This window comes from Mirounga angustirostris, unplaced genomic scaffold, assembly GCF_029215605.1.
Source record: "Mirounga angustirostris isolate CCGP_5_RB_7025 unplaced genomic scaffold, mMirAng1.0.hap1 SCAF_10, whole genome shotgun sequence".
Taxonomy (NCBI): domain Eukaryota; kingdom Metazoa; phylum Chordata; class Mammalia; order Carnivora; family Phocidae; genus Mirounga; species Mirounga angustirostris.
Genome location: NW_026991718.1, coordinates 112,758,522 through 112,779,544, shown reverse-complemented (window position 1 = coordinate 112,779,544; position 21,023 = coordinate 112,758,522). Strand labels below are relative to the sequence as shown.

Sequence of the window (21,023 nt, the reverse complement as noted above, 5' to 3'; positions counted from 1 at the left end):
ACCCAGAGGGCAGGCGCTGGATGCAGACAGGGCGCTGACCTGCTGTGTGTGGCCTTGGGCAAGTCACTGGCTTCTCTGAGCGCCCTGTCTGCTGGATAGGAGGAGGGGTCTGGCTGTGAAAGCGTTAAAACGGCCCCAGCTGCTCCCCATTCAGTAGATGAGGTCGGAGGAAACACAGTCCAGCGAATTTATGAGGTGCCGGTCACTTGGAATCAAAGATTAGGGGCTCCCCGCAGGCTGCGCAGGAAACATGCAGGGGCCGTGGCCAGAGGGGACGCGGGACTCTCTTGAAAGAACGAGGCAGAGCAGACGGTCAGGCCGCAGAGTAGGGGACGGTGAGGCAGAGAGAGGACAAGAGGAAGTGCAGGAGTGGCCCCGAAGCGCCAGGCGCAGGAGCCAGGAGCGAACGAGGAGAAGGGAGAAAATCGGGGGCAGGCGGGGAGTGGCGGGTCGGGAGGTGCCGAGAGCGCCGGGATGGGGGGGTCACTTGGAGGCCGCGCCCGTGTACCTGCGTCGGGCGGGCCGGCGGCGGCGGGTCTGAGTGCGGCCGTGCCGGGGGCGGAACGACGCCCGACCCGCGGACTGCCGGACCCACCGACCTCCGCTCCCCCACCGGGCGACCCCCGCCCCCCGCGCCGCCCGAGCGGGTTAACGCGCCGCCCCGCGCGCCGGGCTCCTCCCCGCCGGGGCAGTGTCCCCGCTCCGCCGACGCCCTCACTCGACCTGGCGGCCGGCCCCGCGCAGACGGCGCGTCCCTGGCGGCGGATCGAGCCCGCGCCCCGCGGATGCGCCCGCGCGCCCGGAGCAGCCATCGGGCCTCCGGGGGAGCCCCCGCGCGCCCGCGCCGACCAGGCTGCCCAGATGCGGGCGCCACTCTGCCTGTTGCTGCTCGTCGCCCACGCCGTGGACATGCTCCCCGTGAACCGAAGGAAGAAGCAAGGTACGAGGGGGGGCAGCGGGCTGGGTGGCAGGGCACGCACAGCGGGGCAGACAGGGGTTTGGCCCCTGGAACCGCAACTCCTGCAGATAGCCATCAGGCCCACTTTACAGACGGGGAGACTGAGGCCCCGGGACACCTGTCTGGCAAGCTGGCCCAAGGAGGCTCTCCAAGGAAGGAAGGGGCTGGTAGGGCTCTCTCACTGACCCACTCCCTGTAGTAGCCCCATTGCTGAGAAGAAAGAGGGTGGCTCTGTGCGGAGACAGGAAGCCTCAGGTGCCAGGCCAGAGGACACTGGGACTGGGGAACAGAATTAGTGACTTAGAAGCCATGCCAAGTATCCATGCTGAGCTGGGAGAAGACATACATAGCCCCGGGCTGGGAGTCCAGATGACCCAGTCTCAGGCCCATCATTGACCATGACTCATCATGTCACCTTCAGGAAGGCAGTATTCCTTAGTGGACCCCCTCTGGCAAGGACATGAGCGTTGTGAATTCAGGGAGACCTGAGACCTGAATTTACGTCCATTTATTCTGAGATGACCTGGAAGAAGTCCCAGAGCCCCTCCGTTTTTCCATCTTGACCTCCTGGGAACACTCAGAAGGTAAACCAAGATTCAGACTGTAAATGGACCTGGGGCACAGAGGGGCCCCTTGCACCCTCAGGGTCCTATGCCACAGCCGCTCACTGTGAGAGTCAGAATGTCCTCAAGAGATGGGTTTGAGGCTGTCGCTGCAGTGTGGGGGGTCGGCAAAACCCGTGGGGCTGAGGAGGGCAAGCAGGCCAGCAAGTCTCCTGAGCTGGTACCAGTCTGAGAGCCAACCTTGGAATGCCAGCCACTGTGCCAAGGGAATCCCCACCGCATCCTCATGACAGCACTCATCCCATTTTATAAAGCCGGGTGCCGAGGCTCAACAGGTTAGGTAAATTTGCTAAATTGTCCAGCAGGTGAGCGGAAGACCCAGTGTCTTCTTTTTTTCCAGCTGTGGTGTTAGGTCTGAACAAGGCTACATGGGAATAAGAGAGTCTGCCCTCTAGGAGCTTCTAGTCCATTTGAGTGAAAAGCCCTGCATGGACACACTCACTCCTGGACTGGAGCAGGAAGCAGAGAGGGGCTATGGGAGAATGCGGAGGTGGGATTGGGTGGGGTTGACTGGCCCAAAGGGCTCCAATCCCCCGTGTGACTGGATGGAGGGACCCAGGGGTCCGAGCAGTGGATGGGCTTCAGGTGAGCTGGGGCAAGTTTGGGACTTCATGGGGATGCTCCTCTGTGAATGTCCCATGTATAGTGGCTGAGTCTATAGTCTCTGGAATCAGCTTCCCCAGTGACCAGCTGAGTGACCTTGGGGAAGTCACTTTGCCTCTCTGAGCCTGGGTTTACCCATCTAAGGCTCTTTTAGAACATCTCTAAGATTTTTCTGTTTTAAAACGGACCAAAGAAATAAAAATAAAAACTTTCTCCTCACTGACTCCTCTTTAACAAGAGGAATAATAACCTGAAGTATCCAACTCTTTGAAGGCAGATGTGGGCAAGACTGAATTAGTGTGTTTGTTAAGTGAGTAGCCAAGTACACAGGCTCCTAGTGGGCACTTGTAGGTACCAGTCGTCTTCATTTCCTGTGCATGGTGTCCCTGGCTACTCACAACAGCCTTGTTGGGGTCGGGGGGGGCAGGGGGGAGGGCTGCTTATGATCTGGATGAGGATTCAGAGAGGGAAACTAATTTGTCCAAGGTTGCTACGGGTGAGTAGCAATGCAGGCTAGAATCCCACTCCATCTGTCAGGATGGCTCCTGAGCTGTGTTGGCTTTCCCCTCCCAGAGTCTCCGTTCCCCATCTGAAGAGGAGCTCGTTGGGGAGATCTTTAAGACGCTTCACAGTTCTAAAAAGACACACACACACAAAGATTAAAGAAAAAGAAAACTTCTAATCCTTTCCCCATCCCCAGTTGCTCGGTCAGGAGCTTGGGCATGGCTGCTCCCAATGCTGCCCCAGTTTGGCAAGGGGGCTCTCGGTGCCCCTCCCCACCGTAGTTGACGCCTTGTTTATGGGACGTAAACATGCCCATCCAGCGTTTCCGGAGAAGCTTATAGCTCCACTTATCAGTCAGGTGCGATGGAGAGTCTTGGATTTCAGTCCCATCCCAGGCCCCTTTGTACTGTGTGACTTCGGGTGAGTGGACTCCTCAGCTCCTGCCAATGGCCTGTTTCCCCATTGGCCCTGGGGTGAGGGTGGAGGGGTAGGAAACCCCTTCCTGTAGCATATTCTGCAAAGTGGTCATAGGCGTCCTGGCCAAATAGGTTTGGGAAATGTTGGGTTTGGCAGATTTCTTGACTGCAGGACTTATCGGAGCATTCATGGTGAAGTGGTGGGGCTAGACAGCAGGACCTTTCCCAAACTAATTATGCAGCAGAGGGCTATTTTTCATGAGACAGCTGCTTAGGAAACTCCACACGACATCCCTGAGGGTCTTACCGGCTTTGACATTTTGCTGTCACTGTAGAAGGAGAATGTGTCCTGAAGGCACCTAAGCCCTGGCCGTGCTCCATGCATCCATCTCTTCACTTGTTCATTCAACAACAGCTACAGGGCAGGCTCTGTGCCAGGCTCTGTGCTGGGAAACTTGGAGATGCCAAGGTGCACGGACCCGGGGCCTGCTCTTAAGCAGTTACCAGGGTGGAGGGATGCCCTTCCCTGACTTCCCCAGCCTCCCCTCCATGCCCGAGTCCCAGGCCTCCGTCTTCGGCCTGCTCTGCAAGGCCCAGCAGCTGCCCAGGCTGAGCTGTCACCCTCGGGGCCTGGCACCCGCAGACCCATGCTTCTTCAAGCTCTGGCGTCACTGTTTTCTGATGAAACCCAATTTTTCTGTTTCTTTCTTTCTTTCTTTTTTTCAATTTTTCTGTTTCTAAGACAAGAAAGAATGAAAGAAAAAGCTTGAGAAAGATTCTTGGATCTCAACTGTCTCTTACAAAACAACATGTTGATTAATTAAGTGTAAATGAATCAGAACCAGATGGAAACATTTCTCTTGAGACATGCTGGGGTGTCCTGGCAATGGGACAGGCAGGGAGTGTGAGGAAACTCTGGTCTGCAACCCCCAACCCATGATACGGAGCTTCATTTAGGCAATGAGGAGAAGACAGGCTGTGACGGACTTCCCTGACGTTCAAGGCTGGAGAGGGGGTCTGGTAGAGGCAAGAGTCCCCCCCACATTCACATGGTGATTTCAGATCCTTCTAGACCCGAGGCAGCAAGAGGCAGAGGGAATTCGGGGAGTTCAACTCTGGAATTCAGATAGCCCTGGGTTCTAATCCCGAGCCCTCTCCTGCCCTAGGTGTGTGACCTTCGGCAGGCCACATGCCTTCTCCAGTCTGTTGTTCCACGTCTGTGAAATGGGAACAGTTGTATATACCCCTCTAATAGTTGGGAAGATTCACCACAGTCCCAGAGGGAAGGTGTCTGGAAGCATAGAGTAGGTGCTTTATAAAGATTCTACCACTTCTTCCTCCCATTTTACAGCAGGCTGGGATGCTCTCTGGACTGGGCGGTTTCGTGTGGGTTGAACCTGACTTCTGCCCTTGTCCCCTCGGTGAGCCTCTTCATTCTTCATTTGCTCAGTGAGCAGCGCCTCCCTTGGGTGGGGTGAGTGTGATCATTCTCTGCAACCGCCGGGCAGGCAGCACTGTCCCCTGTCTATAGCAGGGAAGCTGAGCCCCAGCAGGCAGGTGCCCAAGGCAGTGGCAGAGATGGGGAAGGACCCAGGTTTCTTGTCTGCAGGGCTGGGCCAGGGCCGGGCGGGCCCAGAACAAGGTGCATCCCCCTCAGTGCTGGCCTCCAGGTTGTACCAGGTCAAGATGTATGTCAGGGGCAGCTCTGGAAGGAGAACCAACTGCTAGAGGATGGAGTGAGGGGTTTAACTGCACGTGGGGGGCCCAGGAAAGGCATCATGTGTCAGTAGAACGCTACCTCAGGCAAGGCACTTTGGCCCCTTTGGGCCTGGGTTTCTTCATAAAATACAGCTGGTTGAGAAAAGGAAAGCAGTATGTTTGGTGCATAGTAGGTACTCAGTAAACTTGTCTCTGCGCCCATGCCCTCTCCCTCTGTGGCCAGTTCTGGAGGCAAGCTTGGGCTCAGAGGAGATGCTGCCTCACCTCCCATGCCCCCACCGTTGGGGGAACCCACCTCCCTGTCCAGCCCCCGCCCCGTCACCAGAGGGGACCTTGAGGCCACTTAGTGAGGGCTGGCCATGTGCCACGAGCTCTGCGCAGTGGGAATCCTCACTATGACGCTGTCTGGTGGACACCCATTTCCCAACAAGGGAACTGAGGCTCAGAGAACTGTCCAGGAACTCCCAACATCGGGGACATGGACCCAGCATTTTGGAGGTTCCAAAGCCTGTGCATGGAAATACACATGGGTCCTGCTGATGACTTGCCAGGGACTGCAAGGTGGAGGCATCCGAGAGGAGCCTTATCACAGGGCTTTTGTCAGGCAAGGTGGTAGCTGGGATGGGGATGGGGACTCCAGCAGGAGGAAGGGAGGGTCTGGTCAGGTGGAAAAGGCCGAAGGGGCTGTGTGGCCGGAGGAAGTAGAGGTCCGATTGCAGACGGGGTGAGAGTCCAGTCACGGAGGGGCCTTGGACGCCACTTGCATGTCACCTTTATCCCAGAGAAATATGCATTGAGCCCCTCCCCTAGGCCAGGCTCTGACTAGGTGTTGACAAGGACGGTAGAGATGCGCTCCACTGTCCCACCTGCCAAAGGGCTCAGTGTCTCCTTGAGATGTCAGTTACAGACCCATCAGAAAGACTGACAAGGACAGGACCCCACTGCCCCTCCACACAGCCTTCAGCGGCAGGTCAGGGGCATTCCTGGTCTCAGCTGAGCAATCTGACGCTCAACGAGGGGACGTTGTTTGGCGAAGGTGACCTTATCCATTTTGTTCTCCTGTGTCTTTGTGTCCGTCTATCAGTTCACTGTTTATTCATCCACTTTTCCATCTAGTAAAAAAACTGACACTTGTATGAATGCAAAGTTTTCAAACTGAGGTTTGCAACCCATCAACAGATCAGGGAACTAAATTTAGTAAGTACAGACAGCAATTTTGAATGAAGTGGAATACAATGCAACGGAACAGAACACGACAGTATAGGATAGAATAAAACGGGGGGCAGGGGGGCAGGAAACGTTTTTTGTAGAGGGCCAGATAGTAAATATTTCCTGCTTTGCGGGCCACATATGACCTGTCCCATACTCTTCTTTGTTGCTGTTGTTGTAAACCCTTCTCAGTTCATAGGCCATACAACAAGGCCAAGGGCCCGATTTGGCCCATAGGCTAGAGTTAGCTAACCTCCTTTGTAGAAAATATCAGAATGTATTGCAAGTCTTAAGATTAAACATTATTTTGAGAAATGTGTTTCTGTTTACACATATATGTGAGTGTGTGTATGAGTAAGTGAGTGTGCATGCTCATGTGTGTGCACATAGATGGGGATGTGTGAGAGTGTGTGTTTGTACTGATCTGTGTATTCTGCATGCTGTGCGTGAACTGATATAAAACTAGAATTTTTACCTCTGTCAGGGAAGTGTGGAGGCTGCTGGATCAGCTGAGCCCAATAACGTCCTCATAAATCTCTCAGAGACAGGTCGTAGGAGGGTCCCTGTATCGCAGATGGGGAGACTGAGGCCCCGTGGGCCCCAGAGCAGGAGGCATGTGAACCCAGGGAGTCTGACTGCAGAGCTCCACGTGCTACACCAAATTGCCTCAATGAGCAGTGACCGCCTCTGGCACATTTTGCAAGTCGTCTGCCTATTTTTGGTGGCCCTGAGTCTGGTGGCCACGTCCTTCCCAAGGCATGGGACTTTTAGCCCCAGAAGATGGAGCGATCAGTCAGAGCCCTTAATATCCTCCTGCATCAGACACCCCTCAGCAGCCGGTGGGCGCCAGACATCGTGTGGGCCTTTTGCACTGATCCTGCCGGGCGGACATGGGTCCTCCCTCTGCCCTTCCAGAAGAGGAAGGCTGGTTCAGAGAGGGGACCTGGTTTGTCCCAGGTCACAGAGGAAACGGATGTGTGGCCTGGGTCTTCCAGGTTCCAGACCCACAGGAGCAAATCCTGCCTACCAGAGACTTCTCTGGAAAACCCATCCAATGCCACGAACTGCCCTCTGGTTCACACAGCTCTTTACAGTTTGTGGAAGGGTTCCACTTTCCTTTTTTATAGAATAATGGAATGCTGGGCTAAAAAGGCCAGTTGAGACCTTTGAGACCAAAGCTTGTGCAGATGGAGGCTCAAGCAGGGCAGGACCTCAGCCCCCCGGCCCCAGGCAATGGGTGGAAGCGAGGGTGCAGCTGAGACTGGGGAGCAGGGGAGCGCGGCTTTGGAGAGGTAGAGGAAGGTAGCCGGCTCCAGAGCCTGGAAGTCCTGGTGTTGGGCCCTTGAGAGCCTCAGTTTCCCTGGATGACTCGGCTGTGCTGGGTCTGCTGTGCCTCTGTCCCAGGTCTAGGATAAATGTCAGACAAGGGGGATGGAATGAAGAGGGCATCCATAGCTAGCAGAGGTTTCTTAAGAACGAGAGGCCAGCCCGGGCTTGGGAGCCTCGAATGAGCCCCTGGAATGACGTGTGTGGCCCACAGGCTGTGGGCTTCCAAGAGAGGGAGCAGGCTGAGGCCTGGGCCAGACTCAGAGCCACCACGGCCTCGGGGCCAGTCCTTCCCTTAGAACCGCGGGCTGTGGACCCTGGCCGACACAGAAGGCCCCAGGTGCAGTGGATACCCAGGAGCATGTTCCTCACTTTCATTTCCACACACATGTATGTTCCTAAAAACATACATTTTTGTCTTTAAAAATACTTAACTTTTCCTAGCATCAAAGGTTTTTAGAAGTCTGTTTTTGATTTGGTTTTACGGTTGAACGTTTACTCTATGCCAGATGCTGTTACCTGTATTATTTTATTTTATGTAACAATATCAGGCACTGTCCTAAGTGCTTTATACATATGAACTAGTTAAATTTTCTTAATAAACCTATTATTCCTGTTCTACAGATGAGAAGACTGAAGCACAGAGAGGTTAAGTAACTTACCCAAGGTCACACAGCCAAGGTTCAAATCCTGTGTGGTCCCAGAGCCCGAGCTCTACTGAGCTCAGTTGCCTCCCAGCCTTGTTTAATCCTCATAGGTTGCTGTGAAGACTATTATCCATATTTTACAGAGGAGGAAACTGATTTAAGAGAAAGGGACATTAGTTGAAAGTATATGATATTGCCATTTTTATAGGTCAGAAAAACAGCCCAATATTAGCAATTTCATATGCTTCAGCCCAATAGCTTGGCAGAGTAAGTTTGGCAAAACCAGGATTTAAACTCAGACAATTAATTCCAAAGCTGGGTGCATAACCACCCCTTCAGGCCTTCTCCCAATTCAGCCACAGAATAGCCCAGGAGGTGGTGTGATTCTGTTATTCTACAGAGGAGGCCCTCGGAGCTCAGAGAGGGCAATTGACTTGCCAAGGGCACAGAGCCAGGACGGGGAGAAGTTGGGATAGGTCTCCAGGTCTCCATGGGCCTGGGCAGCAGGCAGTGTTACTCGGACGCATGCCTTCAGCCCCAACCTCGGGGATCCCTCCAGGTCCCACAGGGAACGGTCTGGTTCCCATCGCGGATGGGCGAGGCACTCCTCTCGGGCACGGCTGCCTCAGGCTGGGCCACCACCGCCTGCCCTGGGATGATTTCTTGGAGTCGTGCCACGTGATTCATAGGGCCCCTGCCCTGCGGTCCACGGTGGGGGCTCCAGTGCGCCATTGTGGTGGGGGTTCTGTTTCACCAGCTCAAAAGAAAGGCATTCCCAAGCCTGGGGGACGCAGACCACATGGAGAAAACCACTCCCTTTTGCCAGAAGCCTCCACTTTCCCTGAAGCCCAACAGCGGTGCCCACATCCGCAGGGGTGGAGACTCGCAGAGAAGGAATGTCACGGCTGCCCTTCCAGAGCCTGCCCTGGTGTTGGCAAGTGGGCACGGCTGTCTCTAGCAAGTCCCAGATGAGCAGTGGGAGGTCAGCAGGCTGTCACAAAGGCCCTGGGCTCTGCCACTCACCAGCTGAGTGACCTTGGGCAGGTTATCTCTCCCTTCTGTGCCTCCGTTGGCTAACTTGCAAAATAGGACATTTCTAGCAAATAGGGGGTGCTCTCAAGAGTTCCAGCGCCAGGCGGGAAGGGTGGGATTTGGGCGGTGAGATGCATGGGCTCAGCTCCCACCTCTGCTACTGCCATGCTTGGGTGCAAACATTCCACTCCTGAATCTCAATGTCATCTGTCAGTGCCATGGGGACAATCATAGCATCTACATCATATGGTTGTCTTGAGGATCGAGATTATGCCTGTAACCTACCTGAGAGAGAGTAGGTGTTCAGTTAATGGCGGTAACTGTCACGTGCCATGGGAGATTGGCTCTTTCTAGCATCCAGAACATTCTAGCCCGATGACAGACATGTCCCTGTCTGTGTTTGGAAGTCCTCGGGAGACCTAACTTGTCAAAAGAAGGTTACTCTAAGGAGCCCGCGTTCAGAGGGTAGACTGTGGCACATGATTGCTCTCTCTCTGAGCCTCTGTTCACTCCTCTATGAAACCGGACCTCAGAGGACAGCAGCGAGCATGGAAGGATGTGTGTGGCATGTGTGCGTGATGCTGGTGCATTATAAATGTATGAATGATGTGACAGCCATTTGTGGATGAGGCCGTCCTGGGGCCTGACGTCCTACCCTCTGCCCACAGCAGGCTGGAAAAACCCCGTCAGATGCTGTCTTTTGGACATGCTTTTCCTTCCTCCTCCCCCCTGCCCCCCTTCTGGCAGGCATTTGAGTCAATCAGACTCCTTAATTCATAGCACATTATCAGCACCCATCACGCAAAATCCTGCTCTTATTTTGTATTTTATTTTCCTCTCTTTCTTTTTTTAATTGTTACGAATTGCCAACTTTTTATTTGATTCTTCAATTTGTTTCACTTATTTAAAATTCGTTCTTCTTTATTTTATGTAAATCTTTAAATTTTATTTTTAAAGTTTTCTTTATTAGTAGTTTAATGTTGACTTGTAATTAAAAATTTTAATGCATTTAAGTTTACGTTATAAATGCATATTTAATTTTACTCTTACATTTTGCTTTTCTAAATTATTTTTATTTTATTGTTTTAGCTTTAAAATGCTATTTATTTTATATTTTGTCAATTTTAATTATTTTTATTTGATTTTCTTTCCCCTTATTTTCATTTATTTTTTTTCAAATTTTATTATATTTTATTTTTATTTTGTCCACTTTTGTATTACATTTCCTGAATTTTTCTTGTCAATTTATAGGACTTCCTTGTGTTGCCTACATACTGACCCCCTGTTGGTTTTGACACTGAAAATATCTTTCTTCAGTCTGACACCCATCCGTTAACTCTGTATGTCCTTTGGAGAATAGAAATCACTATTTATGATACTTTCATGTGGTCAAATCTCATATGAGCTTTTTGGGGGAGGAGGTTTCCTTCTGCCTTATGGTCTGGGCTTTTTGATCTTAGAAAATGTCCTTATAAGGAGTGCCCGGAGGGCTTGGTCGGTGGAGTGTGCGATTCTTGATCTGGGGGTTGTGAGTTTGAACCCTACATTAGGTGTAGAGATGACTTAAAAATAAAATCTTTAAAAAAGAAATAAAGAAAGTGTCCTTATAAGAAGGTCTCATTAGAAGGGTGCGAGCCTCTGGTTCTCCATCCCTCCAGCGGACCCCCTTTCCCGTGAGCCGAGCTTCCTTGACAAGGCTGACAGTCCTGGTACAGCAGGCCTCGGCCCCTCCCAAGGACGTTTCTGGAAGTCTCAAATGCAGGTGGTACCCCTCCGTTCACCCTTGTCCCTGCATGTCCCCTCGGTCACTGCATTCCAGCCGGCACATGCTGTTAGCTGGACCGACCCTGTTCTTGGGGGCTCCAGACTGGTGGAGGTGATGGGCCCACCAGAGTGGGTTTTAACATATGAGTAGGAGAGACGGCAGCTGGAGCCCCCACTCCTGGAGACAGTGAAGTTGGCTTGCAGGGCATCCTGAGGGGCTCAGGGTCCTCCCCATGGGCTGAGCAGCCCCAGCCTGAGGCTGCCGTTCTCCCAGGGCTGCTTTGGCTGAAGGGCCACAGTTTGTGGATCATCTCATTCTCCTCCATCCACACCCTACCCCACCACCACCACCAAAAGAAGAAAGAATACGAGCACTCAGGACATTTGTGTGCACAGCTGACTTCACTGAAGGTCCTCTCTTCTGCCTGGAGTCAGTCCTCCTCCCATCTGTCCTCACAAACAGCTCAGGGCCCCTTGGGTTGACCTTGGGCCCTGAGAGACATACGGCTTTCAAGGGCTTTCCTCTGCTTTTGGAGAGCCACAGGGCAGGAGTCTGCAGCCATCCGGGAGGCGGGAGCCCCAGCAGTTCGGAGCTTGGACTCGGGTTTGCATCCACCTGACTCCTGGCTGTGAGTTCATGGGTCGACCACTTCATTTCTCTGAGCCTCAGTTTTCTCCTCCGTGAAAATGGGAAATGTGTAACCCCAGCCTTGTAGAACTGCGGTGTGTGTGAAACGATCTAACACAAGGACTGGGATGACACGGGTTCCTGCAAACTGCAGAGGCTCAGCCAGCATTAGCCGGGCCCTGCCCACTCGCAGTCCTGGTCCCTTCGAGGACCTGCCAGAGCTCACAGTGACCAGCATCTCTGGCTCCGCGCTGCCCATCTTGGTTCCAGACCTTTGTCCTGGTTTTAACTGGGCAAGAAGGATGGTTCCATTTTGCAGATAAGGAAACTGAGGCCCACTGACAGTGGATGTTAAATTTTCAGGCCTGTGCAAGCCCTGATGCTCTGACTGCCTGGGTTTCAGTTTGGCGGAGACAGTGCCTCGGGGCCAGGAGAGGGTTAGAACCAAGATCATCAATGTCCCCATTTCCCCGGGCTCCGGCTACCCCCACCACATGCTGTGCCTGTTTCCCCTTCTTCCATTCAGTCCCTCCCCCTGGCATCATACCATTGATCGAGCACCCACTATGGGCCAGATGCTTTGTGTGCATTACAACCTTGGAGATTGGTACCCATTTTACAGAAGGGGAAAGTAGGACCCAGATGGGGAAGTCAGTTACCCAGGTTCCCACAGCCCTCACAGGGTCTGGGTTGGAACGCAGGCTGGGCCTCCAAAGAGCTCCTTTTCACTGTGCCACGAATTGGTTAGCTAGACCCAGAGCAGAGCATAAGGCTAAGTCTGGCTCCCATTTGGTGAGTGCTTTTGGCACACACACCGGGCACACGGCCAGGTGCTCTGCGGGTTATTACCCCCCTTTACCCTCCAGGCCACCTTGGATGGCATCATTCTATTTTGCAGATGAGACACTGAGGCTCAGAGAGGTCAAAGGGCATTTGTGGGTCAAGGTGGCAAAGCTGGGATCCAAACCCACGAGTGTGTGACCTGGGCTCCCACCTGCCTGGAGCTGCCTCCCCTCTCCCCATTTCCTGCTGCTGGGCAGCTGGTCTGGGGGCCTGGCCGGGCAGATGTCACTGTGACTCACCACCTAGTCTCAACTTGGAGCCTGACTTAGGAAGCCACCCTGTCGGGGCCTCAGGGTTCACGGCATCTGGAGGGTGGTGCATGTGTGGCAGAGGTAGGGAGCACAACTGAGCGGCGAGGCTGCTTCACAGCTAGAGGGGACCCAGGACAGGGACCTGGTCCTGGAGGCCTGTGGAAGTCAAGAGTAGCGCAAGGAGGGCGCCTGGGTGGCTCAGTCGTTAAGCGTCTGCCTTCGGCTCAGGTCATGATCCCAGGGTCCTGGGATCGAGTCCCGCATCGGGCTCCCTGCTTGGCAGGAAGCCTGCTTCTCCCTCTCCCACTCCCCCTGCTTGTGTTCCTGCTCTCGCTATCTCTCTGTTAAATAAATAAATAAAATCTTTAAAAAAAAAAAAAAAAAGAGTAGCACAAGGAGGCCTAACCGGATGTGATGGCAAGGGGAAGCAGAAGCGATTTGGGCGTTCACGGAGGAGACTGTGGGGTAGACGCAGTTCTGGGATTCTCAGATTAGGTCTCCTTAGATCTGAGGCCGGGTAACAGATCAGTAAGCACCAACCATGTGCCACACCAGGCCTGGGCCACGTACCTTCGGGGTAGCCCACGCACAGACTGCCTGCTTCCACAGCCGCTAGCCTTGTCCAGACCACCCGGACGACCGCCAGCCTCACCCCGGCCGGCTCCCACTCCTGCGCCCTGCCCCCTCCCCCCTCGCACCTGCTGGAGCACAGGCAGACCCTCATCTGCTTCTAGGAAGATCCAGCACCATGCAAACCGCTTCCGAGCCCACACCCCCTGGGCTGGCCCGTCCACCCTTCTGACCTCACCTGCCACGGCTCTCCCCACCGCCACTGCCCTTTTCCATAACAAGCTCTTTCCGGCCTCTGGGCCTCCATGCTTGCTGGTCCCTATGCCAAGAATACGTCTCCTATATGTCTCAGTGAGGCCATTCTTGGACGAGACCCTCCTCCCATCACTCTCTTAACTTTCATTCACTCCCTGTCACTACCACAAATAATCGCTCTCTCCTTCAGGAGGCAGACTTCATGAGGGGAAGGACCCTCTTTTTCCCTGATGCGTCCCCAGTGCCTAGAACAATGCCTGGCACAGAGAGGCCCCTGATGGGAAGGATCAAGCTTCCCAGTGAGTGGATGATTGTCTCCATTTTACAAGTGAGCAAACTGAGGTTAAATAACGGTCCCAGGGAGTAAGTATGGAGCTGGAATTTGAGAGCAGATCTGTCTGATCCCAAACCTTAGGTTCCCGCCTCCATCCTGTGCACCTCACTACTGAGCAGGACTGATGGGGAGCCTCATATATAGTGGGGAAGGGGTGTCACCTGCAACAGCAAGGCCCCAGCCATCCTCAGCCCCGGGGCCGCGGGGGGCAGAGCAGGCCTAGCCTCCCACATCAGGTGCCAGGGGCCAGATTATACATAAGGCCAGGGGGAGGGGACCAACTGGCTAGAGATAAAGGGCCAAAGGCACCTATCCAGTTAGCAGGGTTCCAGCCCTGTCCTCTGGTGACCAACTGCGGGGCTCCAAACAGGTGCCCGCCTCTCTCTGGGCATCAGGGCACCATCTCTAAAACGACATTACTACCCTCATCCTACAGATTTTAAACTTTAATAGACACTACCCAAATTCCCTTCTCAAAGGGGAGGTCTGGATGACTTCAGCCTTACACAGTTTCCATATCCCATAGGTCACAAGTAGTGTTTCCTTCTTGTTTTAATCTTCGTTTTGAAAATGATTAGTGAGGTGGGACAGCTCTTCATGTGGTTTCTGGCCCATTTGTCTTTCTTCTTTAAATTACTTGTAATATCTTTGCCCATTTTCCCACCTCGGGTTGTTCCTGTTTTTCTTATTGATTTCTAGGAGCTCTTTGTATATTAAGAATGACAATCTTTGGCCTACTTTGTGTGTAAGTGGCTTAACGATCAGACTGAACATGTAACAGAGGGTTGCAAACATGACATGTGCTTTTTTTTTTTTCTCCCTCTCTCTTTTCTCTGTTACATCTCTAAAACCCAGTCCTTAATTATTTGGACAGATCTCCAAGCTTTCTGGTTTTCAAAAACCCAGCCCAGTGCTAAATTTTAAACACAAAGGTCTAATTCCAAGCTCTCTTCTTCCCCATCACTGACTTGGCTCCTGACTCCATTCTCTGCCCTGTGGAGAGATGCATCATGCTCTCTCCCTCCTTCCCTCCCCTGCATGTTGGGGAGCAGAAAGAGGGATGGGGACAGGGACAGCGGCCTCTTACTTCTCTGGCACTGCTGTGGCCTCGCAACACTCATCAGTGAATAAACTCAGGCCCCATCACCAGTGAGCAGGAGAGCAAGGGGTCAGGTCTAAATGTTCCTATGCCTCCCTTCATGCCCCCCGACCCCGCAGGTGGTGTCACTGCGGCAGGGCTGTGATTTATTGGGGAAGGAGCATGGGCTCTACTTCTTCCTATCTTCCTAGCTCCCTCTCCACCCTTTGGTGCCCCCACAGCCTCTTGCCTCTTTGGGTTGGGAATCTGCAGCTTGAATCAAGATCAGCTGCCTTCTTCAGTCCCTTTGGCAGAGAATTGGCCAAATGGTGTCAGTGCGGGTTTCCCCAGGCCTGCTCTGGCCCCTTCAGCAGCTCTCACGTGTTCCGCCTCCTCCCTAGTAGACATGGGGAGAGTCAGCAAATGTGTATCCATCAGGGGATGAAATGCTATTTCCATTGTCTTCGGGTTTAGGGAGATGGGGAAGTGTCTAGCCCTGCCCCAGCCCCTGCAGGACAATTTTTGGGGATCCTATTCAGAAATCCACTTACACAGGCTGGGGAGGAGATAATTGCCCCCCCAAGACAGTTGGCCCCCTCACTAAGCCCTGGAGCGGATATCAGGCCCCAATTTCATACTCATGAGGCAGCTCTCTTTAGAACATGGTGGCAGGGGAGGGGAGGACTCAGACCGTTTCCGCCCTTTGTCACTAGTTTTGGAACATCGAGATCAGTCCTGTTCATTCATTCATCCAACACACATTTCCAGAGCACCCAGCCTACCCAGCACTGTGCATGGCACTGGGAGGAGGGTTGAAAAAGACAGAGAGCCTGGGAAATTTACCTTCCAATCTAGAATCATATTGTGCATCTTTCTAAAATGTTTCAACGAGTCTGTGATTTGTCTTTTAACTTTGTCTAATAAATCAAATAAAAGCAAGTGAGAGGGTTTTTTTTTTTTGTGGTTTCTTGTTTTCACCCTTTCGTTCCTGGAGTCTAGAAAAGGGCCTGGTACATTGGCATCTGATGGACAGATGAATAAATGAATATTGAACCCTTACATACAATGGGTTTTGACAGATGGAGAAACTAAGGCACAGAGACAGGGAGGAACTTGCCCTAGGGCCCAAAGATCTGAGACAAGAGTCCACAGCTGGGGCTCTCTCCCTTCTGCTAAGATTCGAGAGGGTGAGGGAGCCTGTGGGAAGAGGCCAGACCCAGAATCGGGTCCATGAAGACGCCTAGCCCATGGCTGAGCCCCAGCACTACCAGGTACTTTATACGCAGGTCTCAGGGTACTTCACAGCAAGCAAGTAGGTTTAGAGAGGATCAGAGAGGAAAGAGACCTGCCCAAGGTCACACAGCAAACCACAGAGAGCCAGAACTGGAAGGAGCCAGAACCTGAGTCCACTCCCAGCCGACAAGTCCTCCCTGAGCACCTACTGTGTACCAGGCACCTAGTCTGCCAGAAACGCACCTGCTGCAGGGGGACACCATTCACGGGAGGGACAGTGAGATTTCTTGAGCACCTGCTCTGCATGGTTTGGAGCAGGATGCATTTGATCCTCAAAATAGCCCTATGAGGTAAATACAGACGAAACTGAGGCACAGAGTATTTCAGCAACTTGTCCAGGGCCGCTCACACAGCAAACCTGTGCCTGTTGCCGGAAAAGAAAAGGAACTGTTTTCTCAATATTTTTTTCAAGAGTGGCATCTGCATCTCCTTGACAATTTTGTGACCGTTCTACATGTAGGACAGTTGCAAGACAGTTTCTTAGACGATTTCACATGCTTGACAACATGATGACACTTCCACACGCAGGACGGTTTTCTGACAAGGCTAGAGGCAGATTGATTTTCTGACGGTTTTACACTCAGGACAACTGCATGATGATTCTATGTTCATGGATAACAGGGAGCTGAACTCTGGGGAGATGGGTCCCAGAGAGGCCACCGGTCCCAGTCTCCGCTCCTGTGCCACGTGTAGCTTGCTCAATGATGAGGAATCCAATAACAATCCTTTTTTACAAAAAAATGATGATTTTTGAAAATGCGGTTTCTGGCTGCACCCGCAGGGCTCCCACGAGGAACACAAGTGTGACCGCCCTTGATGAGCGGTTAACGGAGGGCAGAATGCATCTGCCGGGGTCAGGGTGGCTCATTAAGGGATAGGGAAGCAGAGACTTGGTTTGGTGAGGGTGGGGGTGTGCCGGGCACAAAGCAGCCTGCTCTGAACTGTGTCCACCCCGCGACCTAGCAGGAGGGCCAGGCAGGGGCAACACAGGGCAAAGACTTCATGCTTCAACCCTGAGCACTAGAATCCTTTTGAGGTGGGTTTCACCAGCCAGCCCACACCCACCACTGCCCCGGCACAAACACAAACACAAACCCGGCCCCCTCCCTTCCTGCCTTGCTGACCTTGGGACTGTCCCCAACTTTGGGCTCCTTAGGAAAGCCCTCCAATGAGTGGGAAGAGGAGCTGGGTTGCCCCTTCCAAATACTACCCCGGCCTCTCATCCATCATCAGGCCCCCAGGGCAAGGTGCTCTCTGGGGACTCTGTCTAGCTCCGCTCTGTCCAGGGGTTGGCCTTTGAGCCTCAGTTGGCTCATCTGTATAACGAGGAGTAATAACAGTACCAAGCTCCTTGCTTCTTAAAATGAGGTCAGGGACCAGTATCATCAGCCTCCCGGGGGGAGCTTTATAGAAAAGCAGAATCTCAGACCCCACCCCAGACCTTTAACATCAAAATCTACCTTTGAAGCCAAGACCCCTGGGCACTCTGTGGGCAGCATTACTGTTGGGAAGCCCTGGCTGACCCGGCAGAGTGGTTTTTGGAGATCGCCTGAGCTCATACATATACAACACCAGGCACAGCACCATAAGTTTTCAACCAACCCCATGTATTGAGAGGTGGTGACGCCTCTGCTTTTAATAAGCAGCGCCAGGTGATTCTGCGTGGATTGAAATCTGAGGATCACCATGGGCTGGGAAAGAACAGATGTGGGTGTGAACTCTGGCTCCCCCCACCCCCTCCATCCCGCCCTCCCTCGCCCTGCGGTATAAACCAGTGTCTGTGAAGGATTCCTTCTGGATCCCAAGCAGTGGCTGGGGCGGCGTAGAGTGCCGACTTTCCCACCTCCCGGAGCCCTGGTGGGCGCACCAAGAAAATCCCTCAGAGAGGGCGCCTGGGTGGCTCAGTTGGTTAAGCAACTGCCTTCGGCTCAGGTCATGATCCTGGAGTCCCAGGATCGAGTCCCGCATCGGGCTCCCTGCTCGGCGGGGAGTCTGCTTCTCCCTCTGACCCTCCCCCCTCTCATGTGCTCTCTCTCATTCTCTCTCTCAAATAAATAAATCAAATCAAAAAAAAAACAAAAAACAAAAAAAAAGAAAATCCCTCAGAGAGAGTTTGGAAGAGACCTGAAGGAAGAACAGCGGGGACAGGTGTTTGCTCCCCTGGGTGAATGCACACATGCTAACTTGCTCCACGTCCCGGGGCTGAGCATGGCACAGGGGAGAAGGAAGGAGACATACAGAAGAGGCGGGCTCAGTCCCCGGATGGGCAGTACTGGACAGCTGGGCCAACTTCCTGTCTCAGTCAAGGCCAAATGGGCATGGAAGGAGGAAATGGCCTTAGCACAGCCCTGGGAACTCAGCAAGGCTGTAGTCGGGGGACAAGGGGACGTGTTATTCAGTGTGGAGGATTGAACAAGGCATGGGGTACGCTGGCGCCTGGGACGCGGTGTGGCCTCGAGGTGAAGCTTTCAGTTTCTGCAGTCACCCTGCCCGGGTCTGACTGTCCACTCCACCTCCTACTATGTGCCCTTGGGCAATCAGCAGCACTGCCCTGAACCTCAGTCTCCTTGTCGCTGAAGTGGGTATGACGATAGTACTTAAATGAATTTTGCAGCATCCCCACATGGGATGGTGAGCGGCTCTGGAAAAGAATGAGGCCGTGAGCGCAATATTTGCCAGGATAATTTGGATGAGCAAAAGCAAGGTGCTGACTCGTCTGTGTGGGGTGCTGTGGTTTTTCCCTGCCCTCCTGGGGCTCACCCTCCAGCGGCAGAAAAGGGACATCATCAACTTCCTTTGCAATATATGAGCCTGGCCCTCCCACCCCAGCAGCAGCTCTCTGAGGACAAAGTGCAAAGTTATGGAAACTTGAGGAACACTCCAAACTGCACCCCGGCCCTCGAGGGAGCACTTTGGGGCGCCTCCCATGCATCTCACAGAAATCAAATAATAAAATAGTGCCCATTCGTCTGCCATGAGTTGTGCTAAGCACTTTGCATGGATGAGCTCGTGTCATTCAGACAAGTGCCTGGGAGCTGGTTGCTGCTATTGTCCCCATTTTGCAGAAGAGGAGACTGAGGTTCAGAGTAGTGAAGCCCGTTCATCTAAGCTCACCCGGCCAGGAAGTGGTGGTTTTTCAGGCTCCAAAACCAAGACCACCTCAACATTCTGCTGAACGTGAGACCCTCTAGGTTCCCCCCTGGGTACTGAGAAGAGGCTGGGTGGAGGGCTGGAGCCCTTTAGCCCTGCACCCCGTGGGAGACTACAAGCTGGGAGTCATCTCCAGGGCCCATCCCTTGCTGGGGATGGTGCAATCTGCCCCCCAGGCAGGGATGTGCCACGGGGCTCCTCTGAGCCAGCTTCTAGGGGCAGCGACTGCCTCCCACATGTGGTGGCCTGAGCGGACAGGCGAGAGCCCAGATGTTGTTTTTTTCCTTTGGTCATTGGTGACATTTGTCCCCCACTGCCAGGCAAGGATCAGAGGATGCACTGCCCAACACTCTCTGCATGTCCCCCCACACCCCCACGATGGTTCTGGATCCTCCCCAGGGACAGAGCAGGACTCAGGGCAGGGACTGGCCCTCCTCAGGTTGCATGGCCTTTGGGCAAGGGGCAGTAGTCTCTCTCCATCCCCATCCTTCGCACCCCCCAGGGAGGCCTTCAGGACAGCTGTGTTAAATCCTCAGTCAACCATGACACACGATGTTCTCATGCAAGGCACACTTCCCTGGGCACACCCCAATCAGGAAGAAACTCCACCCCCCAAAAATGTCGACATCAAAATAAAAAGTTCTGCACTGATTGCCCAAGCAAGTCCCAAACCACAGACTCCCACAGACGCATGGCAGGTGGCGATAAGAATGATCCTGAGCCCCTCATCGGTGTCAGGCCTGCTCAGGTCCTCACAACATCCACTGGAAGGTCAGCCAGTATGATGCTTGTTTAACAGGTGGGAAAACTGAAGCCCAGAGAGGTTAAGGCATGAGTTCAAGGTCCCATGGGCAAGGACAAGGGGCAGAACTGGGATTTTAACCCACACAGTCCGGCTCTTAACCCTACTCCAGTCTTCAAGTGTGGTCCCAGGACCAGCAGCACCTGGGAAACTGTTAGCAATGCACGTTCTCAAGTCCGGCCCAAATCCACCGAATCACCAGCTCGTGGGGGAGACCCAGCTAGCTGTGTTTTAACAAGTCCAAGGTGAATCCGACGCATGCCCCCCACATTTGAGAACCCCTGCTCTACATTGCCTCCTAGCACCAGTGAGTGAAGTGGGTGTGAGATAAAAGGAGGCTCAAGGATGATAATTCAGGGCAGCTGACCTTTGCCCTCAGTGTCAGGGATCATTAAAGGGAATGGTGGGGGAGCCTGGCCTGACTGTGCCCCATCTATGTAACTTCAATCAATTATTGCCTTATGGAAATGCAGGCCCAGTGTTAGTAGATACTCTGATTTTTTCCAGAGAGGTCCAAATTCCAGCTTTTTATGTGAAATCTGCTTTTTTGTAAATGTTAGCAATCTATCCAAATTAGGGTTTTTTGTTTGTATCTTGTTTTTTGTTTGTTTGTTTGTTTAAGTGTGGGGCTGGATTTCTCGACTTGGGTATTAAGGATTTTTCAGTGACAGACTTGCTGTGGGCTGCTGAGGACATGAACCTGTGGGAGAACATGTGATCTTCAGGGTCTTAGATGTCACCCTATGCCTTTTGACCCCCTCCAGGAAAGCTCTGCAGGCTGAAGGTGGGTGGGAGGCATGATATCACAGAGATGACCCTGAATCCACTCGAAATTCCCAAATGGAAAAAATATGGAAATCCCTTGCAAACGTTGAGCCATTGGCTCCTGTTGCAATGAGGTGCCTGGGGTTGTTCTCAAGATATGGGTCACCCTAAGGTTGGGAACCCTTGTAGGAAGACACAGATCATTCCCTGATCCCAACAGAAAGGATAAACCTGCCTTTCACCCAAGACCAAA

At 53.1% G+C, this 21,023-nt stretch overlaps 1 protein-coding gene across 1 annotated transcript in view; it reads left to right on the top strand.

The window, feature by feature from the left end:
* The first annotated feature begins 861 nt into the window (after positions 1 to 861).
* RSPO4 (R-spondin 4) overlaps positions 862 to 21,023 on the top strand; it is a 30,675-nt gene continuing 10,513 nt past the window's right edge. Inside the window, exon 1 of the mRNA XM_045886244.1 lies at positions 862 to 940. Coding sequence (XP_045742200.1) covers positions 862 to 940 — 79 coding nt within the window. The remainder of the gene's footprint in view (positions 941 to 21,023) is intronic.